This window comes from Scomber japonicus, chromosome 24, assembly GCF_027409825.1.
Source record: "Scomber japonicus isolate fScoJap1 chromosome 24, fScoJap1.pri, whole genome shotgun sequence".
NCBI classification, from domain to species: domain Eukaryota; kingdom Metazoa; phylum Chordata; class Actinopteri; order Scombriformes; family Scombridae; genus Scomber; species Scomber japonicus.
Window position 1 is genome coordinate 18,501,722 of NC_070601.1, and position 18,491 is coordinate 18,520,212.

Sequence of the window (18,491 nt, forward strand, 5' to 3'; positions counted from 1 at the left end):
TACCCAGCATGTATCGACACTATATGGCCTTTAATATATGGACAAAACATTGCAGCTATGTGATGGTTGAAAATGTCATGCACCATACCATGCCACAGGCAATAATCTGTTTCTATAAGAGCCCCCACTCTTTTGGCGACTTTCCACCAAATGAGCAATACTGAGGTCTAACACTGTTGATAGGTGATGAGTCTGACTCATGGTCAGCATTCCAGTTCATTGCAAAGCTGTTGGATGAGGCTAGAGCTCTGTGAAGGATAGTCAAGTCTTTTCTATACCCACTTGATTTAGACAGCCTACCATCACAATTTCTGCCAATCAAATGCATACAGCCTGAAACTTGCCTTTAGTGTAGGACTGACACAGAAAGTGCCTGTCTGTGTTAACTCTGGAATTGATGGAAATCTGCCAGGATGTCCTCAAGCTGTAGGACCTTGACCACCCTGAAAGCCCAACAATCTAACCTGAAAGTGACTGGGTGTTGGGTCTATGATTGATTACAAATCAATGTCAGGCCCACATTTGAGAGTTAGAGTTAACATCTCCACCAAGTATTGATTTTTCCCTCTAAATGTCTCACATGGTTTCATTTCAATGTACGTTCAAATTTCAAATCGAAGAAAAAAAGTCAAACAACTGAAAACCGATTTGTGTATAAGAACTATTTGTTTTCTTCAATCCTGTCCCATTAATCATCTCATGACCCCTCTGATTTATTTAGTGACCCTTTAGAGGTGCCTGATCACCAGGTTGGGAACCACTGAACTAAAACGATCTCCACCTCCAGCAGCTACAATAGTAACATGCTGCTCTAACACTGATGCCAATATATCAGAGGGACCAAACCACTACTTTCACTGTAATACTTGAACTATATCAAGCTCATAATACTTTTACTGTTATATGATTTTTCGTTGCTGTACTGGTACTTTTACTTAAGTAAAGGATCTAAATACACCTTCAACTACTGACTTTGTAGAGTTGACTCAGACTTGAGACACATCAATACAATTGCAGACAGTAACTATAGTGCACTATACAGTAAATAGTGAGTGGTTTCAGGCATGATCCATGCATGGCCTTTGATAAACACATTTTATAATACATACTGTTGTTCAGGTGTTAAGGTGAAATTTCACAATATGAAAGACGAAGAAAACACAAGAGAAAGGTCCATTATGATTTTATTTGTTTATATCTTTGATTAAATGACAACAGTGGATGAACTGATTGTGGGTTGACGGATGTTTAAATTCAAGTTGAGTGTTTTACATCAACATGAAATCCTAAGGAATATTGCCAACATCATTAATTATCTAAAGCCACTGAGCTCTCTAAGAACTCATCTTTTTTTTTTTAAATGCATGAAGATCAAGTCATTGTGGAATTCAACTGCCTGTTACTTGTTCACTCTAAACCTAACTACGTTCATGGCCAAAACACAAATCAAGTTAACCATTAAAATGTTGCCAAGGCAAGACATTGACTTTAGCACTTAACATGATAAGATCTTAAAAACAAGTACTGCATTGCTTCTGATAGACTCTCTTCAGCTTGTCACTTTGGTATTGCATTTATACATTACAATATTCTGCAACGAAACAAAATGTACAACTGCATAAATATAAAATTCTTCCATGTTTAATGGCAAAAACATTCAGAGAGTTGCACCACAATGCTGTGATGAATCCAACAAAAAAAACAAAAACAAAAACTGAAGAGTTAGCACCATTGCCCTTACACAAGGTCAAAGTGTCTAACAGGCCGGACACACAGCTCTACATTCAAGGCAAAATCAAAAGTAAAACGCATGAAACCAAGTAATAAAACCCCTTTACACATTTAAGTGATTTAACAAAGCACAAAAATAAAACTGGAAAAGTAAAAAGTCTCCCATGATCAGATGTAAAAGACAAAAAAAAGAGGAAAGAAGTTCCCTGGAGTGCAGCCTTTTTATTACACCGATCAGAAGACTGTAACTATGTCAAACTATTTCAAATCAGTGAGTCTGAGTGTGTGTTTATGCCCAACACAAACACACACACACACACACACATGCACACAAGCTTGGAAAATGAGGAACAGCATGGTTTGGAAGGACCAGGTTTTGCAACTACTGCGCACTCCAAAAATATATACTGCAACCACACAAGGCAGCGATATGCAGAGGGGACAACAGAGCTTGCACACGAAATGGAATTACACTTTACAGTCATCAATGAACAATGTCCCATGGCTTGTGGAAAAGTCTCATTTACAGCAGAATAAATATTTTTATTAAGCCCATTGCTACTTTTCCTCTAAATTACATTCTAAACGCTAGACAGAAGTGTAGAAGCTAGTGATGAAAGCAGACAGATCTGTCCTCTATCAGGTTTTTTGTTTAATTTATTCATTCATTCAAGACTAGTTGTGATTGACTTAACCGCTAAAGCCTACCCCCTCACTTATCGCCTACATTATATTGGGTTTTTTTTGTTAAGGACAAAGAGGGCAGAGCAGGGGAGGGCCGGTCAGGAAAAGTGCTACAGTCCTGATGATGGTCATAAACTGTTAACCTGGATCTTGATGTCAAAGCGTCCCTGGTAGCGGTCCTTCTCGCTGTAGTCGATGTTGTCGCCGTACACTTTGCATTCGATGCGCAGTTCAGTGTTCAGGGTCAGGTTGGTAAATTGCAGCGCCACCAGTGGCTGCAAGTACTGAGGGTGGAGCAGCTTGCCATAGTATGGGTAGTACTGCAGGGGGAAGCCGCCACCGAGGCCGTAGTACTTAATCTCACCAATCTTACCAGCATCCTCCTCTCTCTACACGAATGTAGAAAGACAAATGTATCAAGTATGAAACTCACTTTTAAATCTAAGCAGTTGTTTGATATATGCAGAATATTTTTGTTATGAGTGCGGAACTGAAAGAACGTTTACCTTGTTAGTGCAGAAGATGGGGATCACATTGGGCTGCACCTTAGGTTGAGCCTCTTCAGGGATACTTCCATTAGAGGTAGGAGGCTGAACAAAGAAGATAAGTTAAGAGGTGGACTGGGCTCTTTATTTAAACAGATCTTGCTCCACTCCAGACACATCCAACAAAGAATGGAGGGAACATTCACACATGGCTTGTAGTGATGCATTTTGGTTTGCTTGAATTTCTTTCTGTGTGAAAAGAAACCAAAGCAACAGGAAAACACATGATGCTAAAATGATAAATTACCCTTGGATAGAAGTTGACAATCCTGTTGAGCTTTACAATCATGCAGGGTTTGCCGTCCTTGAAACCAAATTCACGGTCATTGAGGCCAGAGCAAGGTCCCAACAGGTTCCTGGAGAAACGGCAGGCCTTCCTGATGCCCACATCGCTCTCCAAGTCACCTCTGTTCCTGTACTCAGCAGGTTCCTCTGGAAAGGGAGGGAAGTGTGTATGTTAATGCAGGTCAGGTCTGAAACCTTACCACTGATGTGTGCTTATGCAAAGCTCCAAGTAGGCCAGTGTTCTTATGTCCATTATATTGCATTCTTTTAATATAAGGTTTAGATTCAAGCTCAGTCAAGATGTTTGCAAGGTTATGACAATGCTAATTGTTTTACTCTGTGTAGCATCATACAACTTGAGCAAAGTGTTTAAGCCTTGTCTCCATTTGGAAGCAGCTGTTCAGCTCTTTGGCTTTTAAAAGGAAAGAAGAACCAATGGGATGTCAGAGTGAAACCTACCTCCACAGTCCTCATATTTCATCTGGTCCCGCTGGTTTTCCTCATCATACTTGGTCAGGAACTCTTTCAAGGCTTTGGTGTAAGGCAGGAAGGTCGCCATGTCATTGAGGTTGAAGGACACTTCCCCTTTCTCTACTGGTGGGGTGTGTGAAAGACCTGCAGTGACAGTTCACTCACTTGTTATCAACAGTGATGCTTCATTATTCATGATCTCTGTCCAGTTGCAGTTCAGTTCACCTGCTGAGCAACTGTGTTAACTGCCTACATGTCAAGTCTCATGTTTTACATTTTAGGGCCTTTGATCATCATCATCATCATCATCATCATCATCAGTGTGAAAACTGCATACAGTCAAAAGAAATAAAAGAAGAAAATAGTTGAAATGGTCATAAATAGTAAATACAACTTGAATAGGAGAAGAGGAATTACACACTTCCAAAGACTGAAAATGGGACATTTGAGTGTCGGGGGTGGGGGGGGGGGTGGGGGGGTTCGCCTGGGAGAGGGTGTATGATGTTGAGAGACCCGAAACACTCGATGACCGCAGGTTACATCACAGATGTATTAAATAACAGGAACACTATGCTCAATGCAGGAAATATGCATTTTTGCAAATGGGTGCAGATTCAGATGATTTGTTTAATATCAATTATTATATATGTCTAAAATACAGCCTGGCCGATAATGATCTGGACCTAAAGCATCTCTGAACTGAACACACAGGTCACAGAGTGGTTCTTAAATAATCAGTCCAGACCTATAGCCAAGACACATTAGACAGCTCATTTTAACTTCTGATCTGTGTTTTTGTTTTTTACTTTTACCAGGGTGATATACTGTTTTTGTCTGCATTTTCTAATATTATAGTAACTAGATGGATGAATGGTTTTTATCATATGCCATAATATGACTTTTTGACATTGTATGTTTGTTTCCAAAGACAGGTATAACATCCCACCACAGGCCTTGTTTGGAACTTACCATCACACATGTAATCATACATAATAATAAAGTCACTTCACCACAGTTGTTTAAACATGTCTTCATCCTAAGCCTGTGATGCAAAACAATCTGACTCATGTCAACAAGGCTACTGATAAGGCAGCTAGAGACCCACAGAATAAGCAGAGGTATATTATTACTACTACATTTGTATAATTTATTTGACTATTACTCATCAGTGTCTTTGTTGTGTGCAGAGGCTATGGTTGGCCTTTAGACTCAGAGGCAGCTCATGCAGCGTTCTGACAGACAGGAGTGGGTAAAAGTTCTTACCAGGGGGTGCGACTCTGTCCTGCCAGGTGGGCTTGTAGTTGCTGAGGGTGAGCAGCAGGGCTTGGATGGTGCCGATGAAGATCCCAGCCAGGCAGCCATAGAAAATGATGTAGAATACTATAATTTTGACTGCAGAAAGAAAGAAAGAAAGGGTCATTACAGCTGAACAGAGATGGAAGGTCTCTGGGCCATATGGCTGAAATGCAAAAAAAATGATTTAAATGCTATGAACTGGATTCCACTGTCAAGAATAGCAACAAACAAAACAAAACAAAAAAAAGTTTCCTTTTTAGATCTCACTTACTTGATATAATTAACACAATAAAGACAATATGATCATTATACCATGAGATACAATAACATCATCAATATAATCTCTACAGTGTACACTACTGTACGTAGAGCATTTGTTTTCAGTGAGGAGCTGTCAAATGGCTCTGCAGCAGAACAAAGATGGAGACATTCATACAGTAACAGGCCAACTTCACAAGACCAACATTACTGTTGGGCAACACTGAGGCAACTGATAAAATAGTTACGTGACACAGCGTCTATAAAAAGGCAGTCAGCACATTGGACTTTTACCATTTTCTTTTTTTGTGTGTGTTGTAAAACATTAAATCACAGCAGACGTCACTTGGATTTTTTACACTGTTGACAATCCTTTATGTCAAATGAAAACTAATATTATCAAAAATATGAATTCCTTTTAGTCTAAACATTAGGCAGTTGTTTTAGAAGGCACATAAAATGTTGCAGATCACCTGTTTGCAATTAAGGTGTGAAAATACGCATTTAGTCCAGTGTGTGTGTGTGTGTGTGTGTGTGTGTGTGTGTGTGTGTGTGTGTGTGAGCACAGCACTAGAGAGGTCACCAAAGAGGCTCCATGGCTGAGAGGTAAGACAAGTACTCTTCCTCGTGTGCTTCACCATCACAGCTATGTGGCAACAGCAGAAAGCAACTGCTAAGGAGGAAAACCTCCCAACATTATGTGTAGAAGGAAAGTATGAAATAGCTGAACATTTTATATTCTCAGAACATATATATTACATTTTGGCCATTAGGCTAGAGCTATGATCCATCTATGCTAAATATCACATATCAGGGGAAACACACCATCCACAGGGTGATGCATGCTGGTGGCAGCATCATGCTATGGGGATGCTGCTCCATGAGGTGGAGGGGACAAAAGAAGGCAGAATAATGCATGGATGAATCCTGGGTGGAAATAAGTACTCCTGCAGTACTAACCCAAGCATGCTTCCACGGAATAACAAGTCAGTCCAGACCTGAATCCCATCCAGAATTTGTTACGTTGTTCACTGACTCGTGACCTCATGTACAACGACAGAGCTGAGTGACAAATGAGGGAAACTGCATTGTGCCGGTGTGCATAGCCGACAGACCTTCTTCAAGGTTAGAACAGCCGCAAATGAAGCCTCTACTAAATATGACATTTTGGTGGGTTTATACTTAATATATATATTGTTTATACTATAAATTACTTATTTGTAGTCATGTGTTTTTCCTTTAACCAGAACAGTCATAAAGGCCTAATTACATCCATGTTCAATGTCACAAAATGGACTCCAAGGACATTTCATTCATCAGCCTTTTAATGGATCAAACATTTTGATACTGGTATAAATACCAAAAAATTACATTTTAACAAAATATGTCATTGAGTACAAAAGACCTCAAGTCTCTTCAACTTTTCCTGCAGGCAATCCAGCTCTGTAGATGTCTGAGTCACTAATGCTAACAGGACATCAGAAACTACAAAGCCAGCATTCATATAGAAAATACAATAGTAGCAGCCATTGTCTTTACAGATTTACAGGAATTCAACTGTCAAGCCAGCGCGAATGAGTAATTATTCATGGCACTGTATGGTCGTACCTGTAATCCATTTCTAGCATGAAGGCATTGTAGAATTAAAAGGTAACCAAGCATTAAAAAGCCATTACCTGAACCCTAGAGCAATATATAAAGGGTGTCTGGTGTCAACCTTGCAGCTAGAAAGCTTTACATTCATCATGTCTCTCCTTTTTGCTGCATGTAGCAATGTCAAAAGGTCACAACAGGCTGAATCCATTAATAAATGAGCTTGTTAGATGCAAAGACAAACGATTAACACTTGTGTCCTCTGGCAATTGTAAACTTCACATTCCTAGAGATTGAGCAGTTTATCTGAGCTGGAGATGAGCCACAGCATAACGACTATTTAAATTCCACTCATGCTATTCTGGCAAGTAAAACTATAGAAATGAGAAAAAAACTGATCTTGTGGTTTTAACTCATTTGTTATGTGTTCCCTGTTAGCCCAGATGTCCTTTCATCACAACCTTCAACACAGTACTGCGCATGGCACACCTCCCAAATGCATCAGCATTTTCAGATGACCTCAGAAGGACAAGTATGAGCCGCTGAACTGCACACATCAGCCTCACTCTGCTGGAGCTCCTGCAGCAGCAGCAGCCGGGCTCTGTGTCAGTGTCCTTAACACTGATCTAAGCTCAGCACACATCATGTTACTGAACAGTATTTGGACCCAGGTGTTGGAGTCTAAACAAGACTGTATAGCTGTGTGACATTGAGAGGAGGCACAAGGACATGCGCACAGCCGCTGCTCGAGAAACCAGAGAGGAAAGGTCGAACAAGTTAATCAGTTGTATTGTTCGTTAGATTACAGTGACATCTGATCACAGGAACCCTACACGGATCGATAGTCCTCTCTCCATTTCCGAGCAGGCCATATCACCTTGACTCACCTTGGACTATGATGCATTTTTAACCCTTTGAGTACCCATTCATAAAAAACACTCAACTTGACGTTTTCCCAACAGCACACCTGCCGATGTGCCCAAATCTGAGGAGCAATCTTTTGCTCACTTTTCGCCGCCTGCACCTCAACGCTGCGTCTGCGCTCTCTGAACAATAATGTAGCACTCCATCACTGAAATCAACAAACACACACATCTTGACCTTGTTTTACCGTCCCAAAGGTTTTTTTTTTTTTTTAACTAAACCAAACTCGCGTGGAAGGCTGTGCATTCCTGATTCAGATTCCCCGTTGGGGCCACAGAAATTGAGTCATACTTGGTAAATTTAATATTTGAAATGACGCAATAATGAGTCGTGCCGGTTTGCTCCTGGATGCAGCAGTCACATCAAACAGGTGGTAAGAAACACGAGGAACCGGCGCGTCCTCATACGACCGTGAGCGCGCACTGACCATATCACCATTTTACTACGAAAACGATCATACTCACACCAGCTGCCTCCAGTACGGCCGAGCACCTCTCCTTTCTCTGAATCCCACAAAAGCTTCTTCCATCCGCCGTCCTCTTTATTTGAAGGCATTTTGATTTAGTCCCGGTAAAGGTGCTCCGTTAGATGTGAATCAGCGGTCTCCTCCGTGAGGTAATTAAACCCTGAGCAATCGCAGAGTCGCCCAGCTCGGTCTGCAGGAATGCTGCCCAATATAAACCGTTTCTCGTCGACTCCGCCCGAAACTCTCCACAAGTTACCTTGCAGGAGGGCGGAACAATACGGGCCAATTACAGAGAGGACAAGCCATGCATTGCTCTGACGTCAGGAAGATAGACAGACTGCCTATAGAGACAAGACATTAAACACTATACTGTATCTGGGCTGAGCTTTGCAGATATGTCTGTGTAGGTAGAAAGTTATTAATTGTCCTCAGGTGCTGTGGAAGAGCCCAGACCTCTGTCCTCCTTGACCTCCAGAGTTTTAACATAATCAACAGTATTCTAAGTTGTCTCAAAATATGTTGTGTATCCATATATATATATATATCTATCTACCTACTTACCCAACCCACCTACCTATCAATCCCAAGACCATATTAACTGCATTTGCAACACAAATGACGTGCAGTGAATCCTTGTTGTGTCTGAAACAATTGATTTCTTCGCCCAGTTCATAATCCAGCCTTGATCTAACCTGCTATAGGTCGATTTGATAACATCTAATGGATCTGGTGTGTCAATCATGAGTTAAAAATTTTGGGGCCCCTGATAAAAATACTCAACACCTCTCACACAGTAAATATTTATACAGCCCAGAGCCTCCAGAATCATTTACTCCCCCACTCCCATTTAGCCACCACACCTCCATCCCTCGTCCCCGATCCCCTAACAGCACCCGTGAGTGCCCCCCCGCCCCCCAACCCCAACCGGTGGAGGCAGATGGCTGCCCACTCTGAGCCTGGTTCTGCCTGAGGTTTCTTCCTGTTAAAAGGGAGTTTTTTCTTGCCACTGTGGCCAAGTACTTGTTCATGTGGAAATGTTGGGTCTCTTTAAATTAAACAGTGTGGTCTAGACCTGCTCTATGTGTAAAGAGCCTTGAGATGACTTTTGTTGTGATTTGATGCTATATAAATAAAGATTGATTGATCTCTTGGGTTTTTAAAAGTCACAGGGCACAAGGGGGCAATAAGCCAGAAAAACTTTCCTGTGGAACCTGATCTCATATCTTATTTTATTTTTATGCTGTATTGAACTGCTCAAACAGAGTTTCATTGTATACTAGCAATGACAATAAAGATCTATTCTAAATTATATTTGATGTCTATCAATTAGAGTAATTTCCTGGACAGTTCCCTGAAATGAAGCAGGGAGGTTTCAACTTTATAATAACACTACTGTATACATTATATCTAACATTGAACTTCAGTGTCACAGTGGTAGAAACTGGGTGGTAGGTTTCTCTTTTCCAGTTCGAATGGATCTTCATGTGTAGCTAAAGACTTGTAATTGTTGGCATGCAGTGACTAAACCTGAACAGTCATGCTGAATTACAACAAGACACACACACAGGATAGCAGATTATAGTGCACCAACCTACAATTCTGAATGAAGCTGGCTCCTCTAAACAGTCATTTTGGCACAAACAATGCAATCATTTCATCCCCTACGCTAACAGCTTGGACTTCGTTTAACTCACTGTCATATTTGTTTCCAGCACAACTTGGTGGGTGTCCTATGTTGTTGTATGCAATGAACCTCTCTCCACATCTACCCCATTACACCACAGGGATACTAAGCTCTAGTTACGTAGCATTATAAGTATACATAGTTGAAACCTGTATATATATCCTGTCTTCTATAGCCTCTAACCCTCTCTAAAGTGCCAGGGCCCACATGATGACCCAATTTTCTATATGACCTCCAAATAAAAAGCTTTTAATTTACATTGCATTATCTTGTGGTACAGGACCATGCCACAATAAATGATTGAATTTAATTTCACACACACATGCTGACTACATAGACGTGTATAGATCCTTCAACTTCACATTCTTGTCTGACTGTGTGAGCTGTGTGTAATTTGTGTGCTCATGCATACATGTGTGAAATCGCTCAGCAATGTGCTGCCATCGAAGTTTCTTGAGCTGTGTACATTTGTTTAAATGTAAACATGTGTGCGTAGGTGTGATTGGTCAGGCACATGACTATGCACATGGGGGTTTTGACCTTAAAATATCATCTCAAGGACAAGAGGAGTCAAATGAATGTCCCATCTTTGTGACTCTATCATGAAAGACCTTGCCCCCTGGTCACAACCAAGTCTTATCATTTTATCAAACTAAGTGGTTGCTGGATCATCTAACAGAAGTGGGAGGGCTTCATCTGCCAAATTCTGTAAACCTTTTGAAACCTAAAACCCAAGAGACAAGTCAACTTTATGCAGAGGTGAGAAAACAGGAATTACACAACAACTATTTCCATCAGTTTTCATATGTGTTCAGAGAAGTGCTTGTCTTTGAGGAAAGTGTGCACATCTAAATTATTATCATTGCTCATCCCTTTTTATGACAGTAGGCTTTTAAAGGTTAATTTTTCAAACATACCTGGATTTAAAGGGTAAATCTGGTAATAATGTATATTTTTCTTGTCATGGATTAATCACACGTGCAGAACCAACAATGAATTGATTATATAAACAGATCTATCATGTGTGTATTTAAAGCCACACCACTGCTCTGCGCGACATGTTCACTGTATTATTTTGACCTAATCCCACACACACACTTTCCTGCTGTCAGAAATAATCTGCAAAGTACCAAATGTGGATTCATCCACCGGTGAGTCCCAAAATTATATCATCCAGTTTGAGTAACATTTGCTAATACCAGCTGTTTTAGGTTTGTATTTAAAAAACAAAAGAATATGTTTTTTACCTGTTTTTAAAGATTTTCATTTTTAGTACGAGCCAATCAAACAAAATCAGACACTATATGCTGGATAGGTTAGTATTACCAGACTTGTCCTTTAACCACATTTCTGTGAATGGATACTGAAGGAAGGATTTTTTAAGTGCAAATGACAGGCATGGGACATTCAGTATAAGTTCTGTCTGAAAAACTGAAGATAAATGCAATGCATGTGGTAACTCAAAATATATTCTACTAAAGTAAAATAGTTTAAAGGTATTTACATGTTTGTCAAGCAGTAGCTAATGATCAATTGAGTCTTCAGAGTTAACCTGCTCATTGTAGAGTGTTAGTTGAGATTACTATAATAGTAACACTTAAAATGACATGAAAAATAAAAAAAGACTTTATTTAAAGCCACACTGACATTAAGTTCTTTCCCATGACTGTTTTAACTTTCTGCCAGTCAGTGTGGTAAGATCCACCTGTCTTCTGCTCCAAACATGATTGCTGTTATTGTACGTGTCCTTTTCTAAACTGCACATAATTTGCACAACAACAATGCTCATTTCCTCTGTTTATATGTAGGAGCTCTTACACAGGTAACCATCAAACTGGAATCACACAGCCAGTGAGATGAAGCCTGCCATTTTTCACTTAATACAGTGTGTTGTCTGATGGTGACCACGCCCAGACAACTATCACCTTTTGTCAGCTTGTGTACACAATAAACAGGTACTGTGTAGGGGTATGTGGGGCAGGGTAGACTCAAGGTGAAAGTAAGTCTTCATGTTTGAGGCCTGCACAGGTTGCATGCCACCATTTACACATTACTACATCTAACTCACCATTTTCACCTACTCTGGTCTTTAGTTGTACTCATGATGTGGGTGTGTAACACAAATGAAAATGGGTTGTAGCTGTTCCCTCATAAACATCCTGCGCCAAGTATACCGACCATTCTCATCTCAGTGCCAGAACTCTATTGAATCTCCTTGAAGTCACTGGAAATTGTCTGTGAGAGAGACTTCTAAAAATCATACCAGTATATATATATTTTTTAATGATTTAACCCATAAGAATTCATGTGGTACCCTCATGAGGCTGTGGCTCAGGAGGTAGAGCGGTCGTCCTCCAATTGGAAGATTGGTGGTTTGATTCCCGGCTCATCCAGTCCACATGTCTGTGTATGAATGTGAATGAATGGTTAGACTCCTCTGATGAGCAGGTTGGCACCCTGCGTGGTAGCTCCTGCCATCAGTGTATGAATGTGTGTGAAAGGGTGAATGACATGTAATGTAAAGTGCTTTGAGTGGTCGCACAGACTAGAAAGGCGCTATATAAGTACAGTCCATTAAAAGACATGTTTGGAAATGTACTTACTTGGGTTAGGGGTGCATGTGATTCATCTTTTTCTGACAGCAAACAAGCACATTTTCCAAAACACTGCATTGATACATTAACAAGGAATGTAGTCTTCTATTGAGTCATTGTATCTTTTTTCTAAAACGGTACTTCAGTGAACACTTGATCCCACACTTCCCATAATGCAACTCAATAGGGTCATTATACACTCTCTGACCCTCTCTCTGGCCCCTTGTTTCTAACATATTTTCTGTGACAAATTCAGAGTCAGTTGAAGTTGATGACATCATGAAGTCAGTGTAGTGCCCCTCTATTATGGGGAAAAAACAAGTGAATGATTCTATTTCAACTTGTTTCCAAAATATTCCACAATTATGTTTCATATTTTTTGTGAAATTATGATAATGAGTGAAATCTTTCACTCATTTCTAGAAAAAGACTGTAACAAGTTGTCACAGTTTGACTGTATTGTGGTTTGTGGTGAAGCCTGACCAGAGTGGCTAGGTATTTGGTAGGAGGCAGACACACAACATCTTGTTCAGTTATCAATAGGTGGTTGATTTACATGTGTAACCAAAAAATATGTACCAAAAAAATTAATTAAAGAGTTGACTGAACAAAACGGATTTAATAACGACATAGCTTATATTAACTTAACATTACAGATTTACACATTTACAGCAAAACCCCTAACAGCCAAAATACCCTTCCACCAGAGTCAATCTGGGCTGTACCATTCTGCAGGTTAATTCAATGCCTCTCCTGAACACAGGTATTAAGTCAATTTTACTATCTTCCAAGTAGAAACACTGGGTCAGATGCAAGAACCAATCGTACGCACAGATTTGTTCTTAAACCATGTGTATGAGTGATTTACAAGGATTTGCCGCATTCACCAATTTTCTCATATTTTGGATTTTCTCTTAGGTACGAACAAAATTTATGAGTGATGCAGACCTGTGGTACCTTTCACGCACAACCAACCGGCAGTCCTCCAAAGCAATAAAACATGACTGTTATATACTGTCTAATTGTCTAACGGCGGTGTGCCAACGATATCATGTCTTTTGGGGGAACTCAAATTTTCATATACTAGATAAGCAAGATATGATAATCACTTAATGAACACCAAACAACAACTGTATGATACAATATAGCCAAGCATGGTACGGTAGCTATACTGTGATGTAACCTACTGTAGTTTATCAGCACAAAAGACACATAGAAGTTGAGCTGTTGAACTGTTACCCTCATCTCATACTTCTTCTGTGCTGAGAGCAGACCAGCAGCAGGTGTAACATCAGCGGTTGAGCTTCAGAGTCAACTGAATTGGATTTTCTTTTTAACATCACTGTATGCTGACTACCACTTAACAGAGAAATGAATAATGTCGATCTGCAGGCTGAGCGTATATTATATTGTCAGTATTTTAGAGACCCCTGAGTAATGGGTGTGAACTGCAGGGGATGTAGGCAATGAGCAAGTATGTCCCGTTCATTAAATTGCACTTCTGAATCCATAATCATGATGACATTAAGTTGATATATCAGTCATTTAAACTGACAATTGAAACTATGATATAATGCAAGCTTACAATATATATATTAGCGACCGAAATTACTAAGCGACTTGTCCACAGCTACTTTTCCACAATATAAACTGACTATTTATTAATAACTTTTATTCATTTAGTGAGTAATAGTTTAACTCCCTGGCTGATGACATCCCCTGGCATAATTCATGTTCAGTCATTTTTGTTTTTATTTCTGTGCATCAGCTGAGACAGCGTTGACAGCGTGGGTAATTTTTCCTCATTCTTTGTCATTCTCAGGACCTTTAATTCCACCACTAACACTAAATAATAATATGTGTTTCTGTTGATCTATTTCTGAGAGTGGGACCTCAGTCTGAGAGCTCGTAAAATTCTTATTCTCAGTCTTTAGTGCCATTTTCATGAATGGAGCTTCTCCACAACCTGCCAGACGTCTGACCTTACATGGTATTTTGGGGGCGTCATTCATGCTAATTTACTATTCTCGGGAACGCGCATTCATTTAGAACAGGTGGGATTCATCATGTTTACGAAGGTCATTTACGACTGTTTACTGGTGATGCGAATGTTTGGTGAATCCAACGTGGCACACTTGTAAATTCCACTTTACGAAAAAAGGACGACAGATTTAAGAAGAAAAAAATGAACATATTCTTGCATTTGGCCCATTCTCACATAGTTTATCATATAAAACATTGGCATCCATAAATGAATGTAAATGAATACAGCGATGTAAAGGGACTTGTAAAGAGAAATTCAGTCTCTGCATTTAACCCATCCTAAGTACTAGGAGCCATTGTGGCTATGATTACAGCTGGGGGGATGTAAACAGCAACTAACAAGATGGCTGTAAATTCCCCTGGCAGGTAGAAAGGCCAACACTTGATGATCATAAACTCCGCCAGGGGTAAACAATGTCTGCAGACCACCGTAGCATCACAACACCATGCATCACTGATGTACACACAGAACCCACCACTGCGGGTCTTACAGTCCTCAACCCGGACTCTTTCCACTCGGAGTCCGGGATGTTGTCGTTGAGCCTTGTTGAATACAAGAGTGAATACAAGAACACAACACACTCTCACAGCACGTTGAGTAGATCTCAGAAGCCGGATGTGGTCCATTTTATTTTCCAGGGAGCATACGTGGGCAAGGACGATGGTTGGAATAACCGGCTTGTATGGGCTAGCTGCTGGCCTAGCTTGGACACCTCTTCTGCTTCCTCTCTCGCCATCTGCGGCATCTCTTCTGCGGCTAGAGTGTAGCAGTTGTAAGCCATCGAAGTATTCCATGTCTCTGGAGTTCTTCAGCGTGTATGGTGTTTAATTTACAAAATTCCGATCAGCCAATGTCTAGTAAATCCTATGGGTTGTATATGCGCTTTGTAGATAAAAAAGATAAACTTGTTAACACCATTGTTTTAGGACAGAGAAGGGCCGCTGCGTTTGAACGCACACACACACACACAAAGTAAACTTATAGTGATGTTGCTTAATGTACCTATTTGAAGTTACCGTTACTGAGCGGATAAAAGCATCATATTTGACATGAAGCTCCTTTTAGCCTAGGAGCCCAACTGAGATCTTGAAAATCTCTCTTTGTTTTTTAGTCTCAAGAAGAACTCTGATGGTTATGTTCTTTTAAAGCCACTGAATCAGCTTAATTTGATTTTAATTTGTGCTCAGGCCAGTATGTCTTCCAAATGATACGAGTAAAATAGAGGTCCAAGAACTTCAATAAGTCCTGCACAATACAGGTGGAATTATGAAAAAGGACCAGAACGTTAATCAGTTTCAAGAGATCTCTGTTTTCCTCTGTTTTTTTTACTTCAACTTTAGGTTGTTAAAAATACCTAACTACTGGGTTCATAGCTTGATCATGATTTTTGCATTAGGCTGTTTTAAAGGCTGTAGGCTGTATCATCATATTACATTCTATGTGTGTTTGACACTAGGCCAGAGTTAAAATGCATTGATTATTTAGTACAGGTTTTTTTGTAGGTCATATTTCCTTGATTAGTTTGTTCTATTATGCTTGCATGACTTGAACATGGAGTTGAACTGGGCTCTATGTATCATTTGCCAGAAAGACAATGCTGAATCCTTGAGATGTCCCTTGCAGACCCCTGGGACAAGTGGTGATAAAACCGATTCCTACAGATCATTTCTTGCTAATGTAGAGCGATTCAGGTCTATTGTAACCACATAGATGAATATGTGGTTAATACAGTGCTCATCTTGGAAAATACAGGCAAGAAACAATACCAAGAGTTTGTCAAAAAGCTGCTTGATAAGCCTAGCCAATCCAACCATAACCTGATCAAGAGAAATTTGTTGGGACTGTTCAGGCAACCATGATGTAAGACAATGCCTAAACATGGGAAAAAGATAAAAATGCTTCAAAACAATGTGGCACTCTTTGGTCAGTTGTATATTTCAACGCAAAGCCGTGAGGGTGACTTAAATGAATTCTTTGTATGAAGTACAGTCTTTCCCTCCCTTTGGAAAGCTTCACCTACCAGGCACAACATCTGACCTATTGCAATGTCTTGAGCAACCTGGACAGTCACAGCCACCCTCAAGCTATGACTACAAAATGCTGGATGGAGTGGTCATTGTCCACTGCCTGCCCATTATTATAGTGAGCACATTCAGTGAGTATGCGAATAATGTTTTTATCCCTGACCTGTAGAGGCAGCTACAGGATACTAAGAGGTTGGATGTTGTATGGGATACATACACAGTCTGAAGGAGTCCATTTGTGAAAAAAAGAGGACAAGGTGTTTGCAGGAAAATGTCAGGCCAAACAAAGGTATCAGGCGATTGAATGGATTTTCTATGGGATCCATTGTATAAGAAGGAGCTTCTTGCCTTTTTGACATCTAAGACTAAAGAGTTCAAATGGCCTGCAACCAAAGCTGTGTATATCACACCAGGGCAAGCTGTATCTTCCTTGGGTTCCAGCAGCACCATGAGCTGTTGCAATCATGAGGAAGTAGACACCAGGATTGTGGTTCATACACAGCATGCCCTGGAGCAAGGAGCAAAAATGTACTACGTACTGTGGACTGTGATGTCATTGTGATCCTTGTAGGCCTATACTTGCTTTTGTAAGGGGGATTGTTCCACCTGCAAATGTGGCAAAGCAAATCTGGACTGCTCACCGCTTTGCAAATGCCAGAGGTGGAAAGAGTACTGAAATATTTCACTCAAGTAAAAGTACCACTACTTTGATGAAATTTTACTTGAGTACAAGTAGAAGTACTGGTCTAAAAATATACTCAAGTAAAAGTAAAGAGTAGCTTGTTAAAAAAATACTTTGAGTAAAAGTTACTTAGTTACTTTTTTAACTACTGCAAATCTATGAATCACTACGGGTCAAAGTCACAAGAGCAATAACTTTTCTTTAAATTACCCAAAGAAGACCAAACTTTTAAGTACCCATGTTTAAAACGCTCAAATTTCCGACGCTGTCCTTTTCACGTGGACGCATCATGCTCAATGCTTCGTCCTACACGAATAGTGAGACAGATGACAGCACGACGTCTAATGGACATTTCTTTTAGAGTTTGTTGTGTTGTGTTAGAGTTTATATGTCGCTATGAGAGCTAGCTGCCAGGTGTAACAGGCTGCATGAATGTTAAGTCATTGTATTATGCTGGTTAATGATGCTGTACGACACTCTTTGCTTTAAAAACATTCGGCCAACATTTTTACTCAGTAACGGATGTGATTTAAAATGTAGCGAAGTACAATACTTCACACAAAACATACTTAAGTAAAAGTAAAAGTACAGATTTTTAAAACTACTTTAAAAAGTACAAGTACACAAAAAAGCTACTCAGTTACAGTAACGTGAGTAAATGTAATTCGTTACTTTCCACCTCTGGCAAATGCAGCTGTAACAACTAGACATCATCTACTTCACAACACCATGGCAACAGATATAAAGACTAGCATTGTGTCTTCACTTAGACTTATTTTGGTGTAAGAGAAATTAGTGATCAGGGGTGAAAACGCTAATTAGATCTTCCAATATCAAAAGATTTCATGTAGCTGTTGTTTTTTTGATTGTTGTTTTTAGCTATAATGATCTGTTATCAACTTTTTATTACTGTTACAATTGTAATCATTTTAATTTGAGGCTTGTATGCAAATTCTCAAATTTAAAGACCTCAATACTGTATAGCTTAAATTGTTGAAGTTAAAAATTAAAGTTAAAGTTAAAATTGTTAATTCAAAAGTTAAGATTTAATTGCTGCTAGGCTTAAGGTTGTTATTTTTCCAAAACATTATGATGCATATCATATTTGTTCCACAAAAAATAACATTACTAATATTTACCCTTGTACTGGAGCTATAATAGTGTACAAGTAAATTTGACATTAAAGTATATAGAAATGACCAACTTTGGT

The 18,491-nt window shown here is 39.7% G+C and overlaps 1 protein-coding gene across 1 annotated transcript; it reads right to left on the bottom strand.

Annotated features, from left to right (window-relative positions):
- Window positions 1-1,204: 1,204 nt before the first annotated feature.
- Window positions 1,205-8,392, bottom strand: atp1b1b (ATPase Na+/K+ transporting subunit beta 1b). The gene is made up of 6 exons (XM_053314388.1): window positions 8,252-8,392; window positions 4,980-5,108; window positions 3,705-3,860; window positions 3,208-3,392; window positions 2,922-3,005; window positions 1,205-2,804 (listed from the first exon to the last, which is right to left on the bottom strand). The coding sequence occupies exons 1-6, from the start codon at window positions 8,340-8,342 to the stop codon at window positions 2,544-2,546; spliced, it is 906 nt and encodes a 301-aa protein (XP_053170363.1). The 5' UTR covers window positions 8,343-8,392; the 3' UTR covers window positions 1,205-2,543.
- Between the last annotated feature and the right edge of the window lie 10,099 nt (window positions 8,393-18,491).

Coding starts and splice junctions, on each gene's coding strand:
- atp1b1b (XM_053314388.1), bottom strand. CDS start 8,342: ATGCCTTCAAATAAAGAGGACGGCGGATGGAAGAAGCTTTTGTGGGAT. Junction 3,861..4,979: donor GGACAGAGTCGCACCCCCTG/GTAAGAACTTTT, acceptor CTGTCACTGCAG/GTCTTTCACACACCCCACCA. Junction 3,393..3,704: donor GAAATATGAGGACTGTGGAG/GTAGGTTTCACT, acceptor CTCCCTTTCCAG/AGGAACCTGCTGAGTACAGG.